This window comes from Uloborus diversus, chromosome 3 (genome assembly GCF_026930045.1).
Source record: "Uloborus diversus isolate 005 chromosome 3, Udiv.v.3.1, whole genome shotgun sequence".
NCBI classification, from domain to species: Eukaryota; Metazoa; Arthropoda; class Arachnida; order Araneae; family Uloboridae; genus Uloborus; species Uloborus diversus.
Window position 1 is genome coordinate 3,487,484 of NC_072733.1, and position 12,638 is coordinate 3,500,121.

Below are 12,638 nucleotides of genomic sequence, written 5' to 3' on the forward strand. Positions count from 1 at the left end.
AAACAAGGGATCTTCGGAGGAAGGCTGCCCATTCGCGCCCTGTGACATAGGCTCGTGACGTTTCAGAAGCGCGCACTTTTGCGCGTGGATTTTTAAAAATTCATTAAAAATCAACCACGGTGTTTTAAAATTCGGCGATGGTGAATTTTTTAGTTTTGAGGGTCAATTAACAATATCCAATAGCCAAAATATGAACATTTAATAGGTTGCAACTTCCCTATTGAAAAACAAATTTGAAAATAACTGTTGGAGCAAAGTACAAACTTAAGTCACAAATTGCATCCTCTCTCCGAAAAATATTCAAAATAATTAAAAATTTTACTATTTTCCCTTTAGAAAGGTCTCAAACTTCATTTTATGTGTTAGACTTGCTTATACTACATATTACAGAAATTATATTGCAATTGTAACAAAAACCTTTTTAAGCGGCCACCCCCTCTAAACGACAGAAATTTTATGAAACGGAGGGGTGGCCACTCAGAGAGGTTTCACTGTATAAAGACAAAAGATGTAAATTTTCTGGAAACCTTGAGGTGGTGGAAAATAAAGTTTTTGCTGAGAATTTTCTGCAAAAATAGGAAAACTGGTAAAAAATTGATTTAAAATGTAAATTAATAGTTTTAATTCCTTAGAAAACATTTAAAACATGTTAAGTATTTAAAAATATATACAATCTACATTTGATTTTTCTTTTAAAATATACACCAAAATTTTGCTGTTAAAAATATTGACCAGTAGATTTCTTTGTTCAAAAAACAAAGCATTATACAAATTAGTCAAATCATCATTTAACCATTAATTTCAAATGAGACTTCATTTTTGCAAATAGTTCAATGATTTTTTTTTTTCCCTTGACAGAAATTTACTTGTTTTTTTTTTTTTTCATTATAAGGTTTGTTGCATACATTTATATGTACATGTGTGTGAATATATACACACATATTAAATGAAAATAACCTGTGTAAGTTGACCACTTGTGGTGAACTACTTTAGTGGCCAAATTAAACAGGTGGTCAACTGAATTATACTTCCGTGTGCAGGTAAACGGCAGTATCTGCAGAAATGAGTTTTCGAGACATTTCAAGAAACACGTTTTAGATTCATTGCTAACAATAGGGAAATGTTGGAATTAGACATCTTTTTCGCATCCTTTATTCAGCGGAAACCAAATAAGCAAGCTCTTACAGTAAAGATAACGTACAAATGATGACAAAAATCCAAAAATTTTAGAATTGAAAATTTTGCAGTTACTGCCCTTTATCTGCACATGGCAGTATATGATATAGATCTAATTCTGTGCCTGAAAATAATGGTCAACTTAGACAAATGGTCAACTTTACAAGTTTTACTGTATATTAGAATTTTTATTTAAACCAATTTTACTACTAATGTTACTGATGTACTAATTCTAGCACACTGTTTCAACTGACGATCCTTTCTTTTCTTCAGTATGAATAGAGTGCATACATAGCAGTTTTAGTGGAAAAAACAGCAAATATTGGGGAGTTGAATAACTTCTCAGTTTTCCCACAGATGGCATTATCAGAACTGATTGCGCTAGTTTATGATAGTGATGCATGTATATACAAGTACTAAAGGCAAGCTTGAAATCAGTGCATGTTATTTCACAGAAGTGAAAACAACTTTGTATTTCATAGCTTAAAAAATTCCAAATTTAATTTTTCCAATGATTCCGTAGCTTTAATTAGGTTTCCCTCATTTCTGTGAAATCTAGGTTTTAATTCTGCACAAATATGTCAAGAATTTGTGACCTTTCGTATGTCTTCAACTGAAAATGGTTAATTTTTCGCTGATATCCAATGAGTCATTTGAGTAATTCCAGGGTGGCAAAAAGCCTTATGCAGAGTTTTAAGGTTACTCAAAGGGTTCAAAGAGGCACAAATTCCTCCTCTCTGGAAAACACAAAATCCTCAAGCTGTATAATAGCTTGTGTGTTGCTAGTGTCAACTGTTGAGAGACTAATACTTAATTTTGCTATTATGAATAACGGCTAATATTTAATTTAGTCATTATAAATAACAGTTAATTTATCAGTCTCCCGTCCCTCTTTTTTAGTCATTACACAACCATAACCTGAAATGCAAATGTAAGCTCCGGATCCAAATCAATAAAATATGTGCATGTAATTGCAATTCAGAGGAACAGACTTAGATCTGTAACTCTTGACGCAGATGACTTCTTAGAGGAAGTCAAAAAGCTTTAAATACTTAAGAAAATAATAAATATTTTTCAATTTCTAGCATCTCTTGAATTATAAATTTGCTGGAAAGAGGTTTGTAAAAATTTTTAAGTTTGAACTCTGTTAATCTTCAGTTTTTTTTTTTATCCTTTCTTGCAGTGAATACTTGTAAAAATCTTTAAAAATTGTTTAGAATGACGAAATTGGCTCAAAAAAACAAAACAATAAATAAAGGGAGAAATAATAGATTTTTTTTTTTGCAATCTTTCATATTAAAATGAGCTAATTTGCTAATTTAAACCACTTTTTAAATTTTTTCCTTCAATTCTTAAAGGATGCGTGTGTGTGTATGATTTTTTTTTATTTTTAAACAGTAGCAAAGTATTGACTACATTTCAAAAATAGTTTTTAGTCGCTACATTTAAAAAAGAAATTAACTGTTGTTGTGGTTAACTAGATTTGTAATAAAGTAATTGTACTTCGTTACAAAAAGATATATAATATATATATATATATATATATATATATATATATATATATATATATATATACTTGGTTTTCTGATCACCCGTGCTTCCAAAAGATTAACGTAACAAAAAATTACCTGCCACCAATTGGGATCATCTTGATTTAAAATTTGTAATATATCTCCTTGTTTAAATGCAAGGCCAATATCTTTACATGGTAGCAACGAGTCTTTTGATGGGTCATATGCATACAACGCTTTCACGTAAGTCTGAAAACAAAGAAAAGCTTAGAAAACATGTCAAAGGGAAAAAAATAGCAAAACACTAATTAGAATTACACATCATTTTACAACATAAACCAAGATTAAAAACACTATAGCACCTGCTAAACATGTATCATTAACTTTTGTGTTTCATGAAGAATTGAAGCAAAACATTAGAAATTATTTGTTAACAATAATAGAAACAACTAGTGGGTAGTAGTGGCTTTGCAATATGTGGCCGTCTTGCAAATAACTTCCCAAATTTGACACGAGCACAAATGTCCCCAGACCAAATCTCTATAACAAGTTTCAAATGTCTGCACACACACTTAGTCAGATTTCAGTAACAGATTTAAATTAATTTCCCTGACAGGTAAAGCTTTAGAGAAATAAAAGACAGTGAAATAGCTTTCTTGAAACATTCTGAATCTGATGGTTACTGTCACTTCCCCAGACAGACATATAAAGAACAGAAATTAATAACATAAATTAATAGATCATTTGAAATTAGCAAGCTTTGTGGTGGTCTCAAGGGAAAAAAATCAGTACTTTTTATTGGAGCCTTTTGCCCACCTCTTGAGGGGCAATGTTAGCCCTGAGTTAATTTTAATGAATGTTTACACAAGACCACATAGAGTTCTTCTGGTCGACGAATTCACAGGATAGATTGGCCAAGCAGATCTCTAGACTCCAATCCTATAGAGCATGTCTGGGACGCTCTGGGGAGGGCAATAGCAACTTGTAATACCCCTCCGGGGACTTTCTACAGCATGAGTATAGCGTTGTTGAACGAGTGGAAAAAATTGCCTCAGGATCCCATAAACTGCTTCATTTCAAGTAAGGAGTCACACTGTGAGGCCTATACGTCTGTTACAGAGGGATCATATCCCTTACTAACCCAATTTTGTTCAATTTTGCAACCGCTGTTTTATGCCATCTGACTATAACGAGTGTTTTTTATGACCATGCGCGTGTATTTTAAATTTTAGATGGCTACTTGGTTTGTATTGTTTCAATGTATGTACATACCAAATTTCATTGAAATCGGTCCAGTAGCTCTGGAAATAATAGACCAAATCTGAAAATTCTCTAAACTTCTTACACCAGTGTAGAAAAAAATAAAGCAAGAATCATAATACAACATAAAAAAAGTTCCCAAAAAGTGTAAAACTAATGTAATAGCAAAAGATTAATTACAAAAAGTTTTTTATGTGTATGCATTACTGGTTATTCAATGGTTACGTTAGTCACTTTACGTTAGTCACAGTCTTTCGCAAAAGTACCTTTAAGGGCCAAAAAAGATTCAGTTCTAATAAATCTGTAGTAAGACTGTTTACCTTTCACAAATATAGCAGCCAATTTAAAATGCCTGCATAACATTCAGAAAAATTTGCCTTGTAACATAAGCATTGTTTCTTACTGTTGCAAAAATATCACGATAGTCACAATGCCTATTTTGGTGAAAAAATACTTATCAGTGATTATTTTGCTTCAAATTCTTCGTAGAAATGAAAAATAGTAACCTTGTACATTTTAAATCTGCATTTTTAAACCAAAAAAATTTCTTTTCACTCCCTGTTTTAAGCAAAAACAGTTAGAAAATCAGCTGCGAATGTTGTTAGTCACTATGGTATGACTCTACACCCATTTTTTCACATGGCAGAACAAGTGCAACTAAAATTTTGATCATTTATGCAAAACAAAAACTTGCCACACACAAAAACTTAAACAGCAGGTTATTATTTCTATTTTTTTATTTATAGAAAGCTTAACTAAAATGTTAACAAGAAGGACCAGTAAGCTGTTTAACTCATTTCTATTGCTAGGTAAAATCAGGGAGAATGCAAGACTACTGCTTGCACTTTCTTGCTGAATCTACCTATTACAAAATGAAGTGGTTCGTTTTCACTTCCAACTCACATGTCATCTCTTTGTGGTTAGCAAGCTTTTACTATAGACTTGTAAGTCATAACTCTGGCAGTTTGCAGAATATTTGAAACTCTTGACACTAAAGACAATGAAATTTCTGGAAAATAATCATTTGCTGTCGGGTTCGCAGCAGTTTTAGGAAGGGAAGATCCTGTGAAACTAATTTATTGCACTTCTATGACAAGGTTAACATGGTTTCAGCTAACAAAAGGGTGTAGATGTTGCTTGCATTGACTTTCAAAAAGCTTTCGATAAAGTACCCCATGTTAATCTACTAAGCAAACTCGCTTGTACTGGAATTAGAGGGAAAACTTTAAAATTGAGTTAGAAATAGGCTTACTGGGAAGAAATAAAAAGAAGTTGTTAGGGGAAATTTTACTCAATGTGGTCTGATGTTTTAAGTGGGGTTCCCCAAGGTTCAGTTTTAGGGCCATTGTTTTTTTACTAATTTCATAAATATTAGTGAAGGGCTTTCCGGGAACACTAATATTTTAACCACTGATATGAAAGTTATGGGGGTTGTTGACAGAAAAGAACAAGTGAAAAAACTTCAAGAGGATTTAGAATAAATGTATAAGTGGACAGTTAAGTGGGGTATGCTGTTTAATGTTAGGAAAATATCAAGTGCTTCCTTAAAGTCCTGGAAATAAACTAGCTAATATTTACAGGGCAATCTTAAGCGAAGAAGAAGAAACGGTTGTAGATTGGAGTCTTTTAATCAGTCAAGACTTAAAATTTAGTCAACAGTGCAGTGTAGCACATAACAAAGCCAACAGAATGTTGGGTTTTATCAATAGGTATATTTCACAAAATCATGCAAGAAAGTGCTAGGGTGAAAAAAAATTGCACTCCACGTTGATTAAAAATTGCTGCAGTAAGAACAAGCAGAGTAATAGCTAGAGATACACAGTGGCTCCCAAAAGTGTTTGTACACCTATGACTTTCAATAAAATAGGACCCTATCCATTGGTGATAATTAATATTTCGGAACAGGTATTTAATTATAAGATTAATGATCAACTTTCATCAAAACTACATAAAATTTTTTTTAGATATTAAAACTAATTTTTTTTCAAATCAAAAACCAAAAAGTGCCAGAAATTTTATCTCACAAAAGTCTTCGCACACTTTAAAAAATATCTATATATAATTAAATAATCTAACTTTTTATTAAGTTATTATTTTATTTGTATTTATTGAAGGAGAATTTTTTTAATTTTAGGACAATTTTAGAGGCACTAGTCGCAAACGTTGAAAATCGTGTGCATCTTCTTGTTATCTTGATAAAAAAACAAAGTTGTTTCCAATAACCAAATTTTTGGCTAAGAGTTAAAATTGGTTTTTAAAATATTTAAATGGATGGATATGATTCATTATTTTATCTGAAAATTCCAAACTACCAAGTCCTGATGCTGATATGCACCCTAACACAAGAACACCTTCACCATCCTGATTAACTGGTCCAACTAAGCTCTTAAGAATAAGTTCCTAATTTTTTCTTCTATTTACAATTATACAACAATTTAATCAAATATGCTGAATTCATTTTTATCTGTAAGTAAGAAGTAATTCCAAAACGTTTTGAACTTATTTATCATTCAATTTGCGACAAAAAGCGCAAGCTTTCTGTTTTTCGCAATGCCAAGAAAATTTCTGTGGGAATAGGTCCCATTTAATCCAGTTAATCAGAGAACTTGGTGAGCAATTTTAGGTGAAAATTAATTGTAAAAGTTTTCATTTAACTCTGCAGAAACTTTTACAGCACTCAAACGTGTATTTTTCATAAAGTTTTTAACTGTATATCTCCAATCACGCTTAGTCAACTTTGCCGGTTGACCTTTTCTTACCTTGTTTTTGGTCCAATTATTTTCTTTGAAGCATTTTATCAAGCACTTTACTGTAGAATAGAATAAATTAACTAATTTAGAGACATTTCAAACCAATTTACCGCTACTGTGAGGAAAAAATTCAAATTTCGAATGGTGTTTGGTTTTTTACAAATACTAGCCATTTTAAAGTAATAAGCACAATATTAAGGAATAAATAAACAAAAAATTAAAGCCAAATGACTTTTAAGGGTCAACACAATGCAAAAATAATAAGAAAACGACATATGATAATTTTAATCATGAATTTATTCGAAAATATTTGAGTGTACGTTGACTTTTGTGGTGTATTATTTCTCTGCCTCTTCATTTTTTGACCCATTTCCAAAAGAAGATCAGTCAATATTTTGAAAAAACTACAGTGTTTTATTTATCATGACATAGGAATAATTTGAAAAAATATTGGACTTCATATTCGAATTGCCGTTTCGCGTTATTTTGGTTTTACTAAAAAATTTCAAAGTGTGCGAACACTTTTGGGAGCCACTGTAAATGAGGAAGTTATTAAATGCATTTAAAATACTTTTACAGGCAAATGATAAAATTGTGACAATGAATCTTTTAATAGTAACAAAAATAAAGGAAAAATAAACAAATTCTTGAAATAAAAAATAAAATGATCAGATTAAAAGTTTCCAAGGCTAACATAGTTTTTAACTTTCAGAAGATAGAAATACTTGCAGTATTACTTTGCAAGTAAAAAAGTAATCATACCTGAGCTGGAGAAATAGTATCTGAATTGGAAGGACGAATTTTAAATGTGACACTTCCTGATGATTTTGAAAGCTGTTGCTGTAACTCTGCTGGAAAATGCAATTCTACGCCATTTATTTCAAGTATTGTGTCACCAACAGCCAGTAAGCCTAGGATAATTCAACAAAATGTAGTTTTTAAGCAATTCATAGAAAATACAGGCAAAAACCCACATTCAAAAAATACACAATATACTTCATACATAAACATACAAATAAAAATTATTGCTCAGTTATAATTAAAAAATAGAGTTAGTATATGTCTGGCAGGAGGACATCTGTGAATTCTATCAATCACTGCAGAGAAGAATAAATGTTTGCATAAGGCCTGGACATGGTTAACAAAATCCTGGGAGAAAAAAAAGTTCCCTGATAATCCCGATATTCCATGATTTCGCTCATTTTATAAGCATGATTATCGAATAAATCTCAAAGAACCACATTAATATAGAATACTTACTGTTATTGCAGGAAACAAAGCAGAAGATTTTAGTTCAGAAAACAGGAGAAAACTAGTAGAATTTATATGAACAGGAGAATAAACAGTAAGGTGAAAGTAAAACACTTTAAGACTAAGCTTTTTTTAATTAAATTCAATTTGGATCAATATTTAACTTCATGGCATTTGAAAACTTGCAATTAAAATGATCACAGAATTTCAATTAAACAATTTTGAATTAAGGTTTTAAGGAAAATAACACAAATTTTAAAAACAGTCCTTTTAACAAAAGTTTTATAATAATCAAAAAGGGAAAAAAAATCAAGTCCAAACAGGGATAACAAAATAGTAGCAAAAACATTTCAATTTTCATCAGCTGTATGAAGCAATAAATTACAAGAGTATTAATAATCACCAACAGTTTTTAGAACTTTTGGGTAAAATAAAAAATAAACATCTGATTTGGGGTACTTTTTTCAATTTTTATCATTTTTCGTTAGGCTCTACCTAAAGAATTTGTAGGAGTTTTGAAAAATATTTTCAGACAGGAAAAAAAATTTCTTTTGTGCCCAAATGAAAAGAAATTTCAGGGCGGAAAACTACAGAAGTTTGACGATTTGGTGATTGCAAATTATTATTTTTCTTAGTGTTTCGAGAAATTTTCAAAATACCATGATTATTCTCCCGGTTTTCCAGGTTGTGTTACCATCCTGCTAGAGGTGAATTAACAGGTTACTGACAATACTCTGTGAAGCTTTCTCTTGCAATTTTTTCTTCTTTTTTTGAAATTCTAATGATTTGTTTTCTGTACATGCACATCATATCAAAAGAGCTTTATTCCATTTGCAGAGCTCCTTCTTAATATATCATATCTTTTAAGACTTGGAGATAATTCCAAATTATCCATTTTAGTTTGATTTTAATATGCAGTATATTGATGAGTTTTTTGTCTTTTGGAGACATATATTCTTGTTTTCCACTGCATTATTTTCATTTTAAATTCCACTAATTTTCATGTTCAGTTTACTGTAGAAATGAAATCTTATAATCATTCTCTGTTTAAGGATATTTCTGTCATTCTGGGAAAAACTTTTTGACATCACTGTATACTTTGTTATCTCTCTCCCCTCCTCACGGAAATTTTTCTCAGCCCCCCCCCCCCCCCCACTCAACAAAAATTTGCCACTTTTAGATCTTATGTCTTCAATTCTTTAATGATTTGTCCTCCTCTTGATTTACTTTACTCTGCATTCCATTATTAATGAAGTCTGATATGGATCAGAGGCTATTTTACGTAGATATTTAGTCCATCTACAACAAATTAAAAAATACTGGTTTTTCTATAGAAAACCAGTGCTTTGATTTCTTCTTGTAACACCTTGTTCCTCTAAAAGTAATCAGATTACAAAATTATTTAAAATGGTTTAGCTTATGTCATTTTTTCTCCCCTGTCAGTAAATTATAATTTTCTTACCTGAAGGATTTCACAAAAAGAGCATGACAAGTGGGGAATCAATAGCATTTATTGCGACTTGTGAGTCTTGTAGGTCGAACTAAGCATACACTTAAGTTATTATTGAAAGAGCATGAAAATAGCATAAAAAATCAAGATTTAGGAAGATATTGTTCCTTCACTCAGCATTTCTGGTTGTGTACTTACATTCAAGTTTTTTTCTGTTAAAATATTTTAAACTTTCTCAGACTTTTACTACACGGTATTATGTATGTAACCATACCTTGACGATCAATTATGCCACCAGCAAGAATCCTGGCTATAACAAGACGACCATCATCATTTCGAACAGTTATACCCTGCAAAAAATTTCAAAAACCTTAACTACGATTTGATATCTGCGACATGAAAATTTGGGGATACTAATTTACTTTAACATAGAACACTAACATGAAAAAAAAACACACACACACACACAAAGGACAGTACAACATTTTCTTGCATGTAGTATTGATTTTCTTGAGCTAAGCGTAGCATGTGGTGATTTCAGTGTTTTGATTCTGAGTGCTTTGTGGGGTGTAGCAGCTTAGTTTGTTTTATTTACTGCTAAATTGCATTTTATTTTGTACACTTGACTCATTGCTCCTTACTTAAGTTGAAGTTTATTAGTATTAATACCAATTTATTGATTCTGAAAGTTAATTGTACTTTTATTTTTTAGTAATAAGCCTTTTTGACCAGTGTATTTTATATTTAACCTATGGGTGTCCTTCGTTTAGTGAAAGGAGTTAAAATTGGGAATAGGAGTTGGTGGGTCTGCTGTGATATGAGTCAGATGTTTAGCGAAAGTAAAGAAAATACAGATCTAGCTACTGAAGGAATTATATTAGCACAAAATGTGCTGAAATTGCAGATCTACAAGCCAAGTTGCTAATTTTGAAAACTAGCATTAGAAGGTCTTACTAAACGGGATGTAGGTATTTGTTGACAGTTAGAAGAGTTAGTTATAGATGGTGTTAATATTCCAGAGGTAATGGGAGAAGTTTCTAGTAAGAAGCGAGATTGGGAAACAAAGGGAGTAATTTTGGAGGATTCTATGATACATGAGGTGGTCAATACAGTTGGGAGAGTAAATTGCAGGGTGGCTATGCATTGTTTACCAGAGGATTGGGTGAAAGATGTAAATTAGGTTGCTGAAAAGAAGGGAGTATTCAATTAGGAGGAAGTGGTTGCTTTGTGGGTGGGAACAAATGATGTTGGTCACAATAATAGCGAGGAGTTTTAGGAGGAATGGAAGTCCTTGTTGGATAAAGCAACCAGCTTTTTGACTGATGTTCAAGTGGTTGGATTGCTTTTTAGGTATAGAGAGCGAAGGAGCTGGTTAAATCACCGGGCTAGGCGTATGTTACTTAAGGCAATTTGCAAAAAGTGCCGTATCAGGTTAGTGCAGTATCATGGAGTCTTTGTTAGAATGATTGGATTACTAGGGATGGCCTGCATCTGAGCTCTACAGGGGAGGAAATGGTTAGTGGTTTAATTTTAGTGGCTTCAGAGTGATAAAACTAAGTTTGAATGGGGGGCCTGGTTCAAGCATCTGGTATTGAAAGCATGTTAATTATTTAGGTACTACTAGAAATTCAAATAGAGTTTCTAACAAGAATAGTAATTTGCTGGCATGAAAATAGTCAAGGCTGCAGCATTCTCGGCTACTTTATTATTTAATAAAGAAAATTCAACTCTTCTAATGCTGATGAACAAATTAAAACTTGTTAGTTGGTACGTAGAACTTAAATTTTACACAGGACAAGAATGAGCAGCATTAGACAAGCCAAAATAGGTGCACCTTGTAGGAGACCAAGGAGGAGATGCAAGCCAAAAATGATGCCTTTGAAGAAGAAGAGGTGTTTCTATAAGCAGAGTTCCCACTCCAAAATGGAAAACAAAATAAAGCACCCTTTTTTCCTCCAACTACGGTGATTTCATGTTTTTAGTAAATCATAATCTCTTCATAGTTTATGCATTATCAGACTTTATACCTAGTACCTGGAAATCCCAGTAACAAATGGACAAATATAAAAAATATTAATTTTAATAAAATTAAATTAAATAAAGCAGGGACAACAGGGTAAATGTTAAACTTAATGCAGGATTTTTGAAACAAATGATCAACAGTTCAATATTGTGTTTAAAAATCATTTAAAAAAAACCCTCACTTACGGTTTGTGTTTGTATTTGATAATCATTTATAGAACTAAATCAAACTCTGAGCATAAACAACTTTGATTTCCTATATTCACAAATGCATCATCTAAATAACAAAATATTAAAAGTTCTTATGTAAGTTAAAGTAAGTTAAAGACAGAAAAATATTAAAAGTTCTCAAGTAAGTTAAAGTTTCAAAACTTCGAATTATTATTTTAAAATATAATACAAGGGAAAGGGGTTGGAAAGAGAGTAATATACTGTCTGCAAATACCCCAACAGAAAAGACGGGTATCTACACGATTGCTTGAAAATGCTCGTTTAATGAATTTTGGAGAGAAATGAGAAGCAAACAAACTTCTTTGGGGAGTTTCACATGAGTGCAAAAAAAGGGGGGGGGGCAAGGAAAACTCTTTAAACATACTTATCATTAATTTTGAAAAGAAAAAAAACAATTGTAACATTACCATTTGCAATTTGTTGAAATTTCAAACATCAATAAAAGAAATCAACAATGGGCTTTGAAATAAGAGAGAAAGAGATGATTAAGAAAAGCATTTCATTTTTTAAAGACTTTCTTAATAAATCAAAGCTAAAGCACCTTGTCAAAATACAAATACAAAAGTGGCGACCAGCAACAGGATCTCGGCCCAGCTAGGCTGGTCCTAGTCAATTTACAATCCCCAGTGAAGATCAATGGCCTTGTTAAAACTATCTACTCCCTTGTTCATTACCATCACATCCGGTAAGCTGTTCCAAGGTTCGACTACCCTGCTAAAATACTAATTTTTCCTAATATCCATGTTAGCCTGAGATTTAAATAGCTTAAAACAATGACACCTTATCCTGTTTTTAGTGCTAAACTTTAGCCCCATAACATCTTTCATTTTAATAAATTTAAACAACTGAATCATGTCCCCTCGGTCTCTTTGCTCAAGACTGTACATTTTTAGCATTCTAAGCCTGGACTAGAAGTCTAAATGAGAAAGTCCATTCATTAGCCTTATAGCCTGCCTTTGAAACCTTTCAAAAACATTAATATCTTTC

At 31.8% G+C, this 12,638-nt stretch overlaps 1 protein-coding gene across 4 annotated transcripts in view; it reads right to left on the minus strand.

Annotated features, from left to right (window-relative positions):
- LOC129218146 (protein PALS2-like) overlaps positions 1-12,638 on the minus strand; it is a 188,473-nt gene that overhangs the window by 40,601 nt on the left and 135,234 nt on the right. For all 4 annotated transcript variants that reach the window (XM_054852361.1, XM_054852359.1, XM_054852360.1 and 1 more), the window contains 3 exons: positions 9,673-9,748; positions 7,460-7,608; positions 2,805-2,936 (listed from right to left, as the gene is read on the minus strand). In XM_054852361.1, coding sequence (XP_054708336.1) covers positions 2,805-2,936; positions 7,460-7,608; positions 9,673-9,748 — 357 coding nt within the window. The remainder of the gene's footprint in view (positions 1-2,804; positions 2,937-7,459; positions 7,609-9,672; positions 9,749-12,638) is intronic.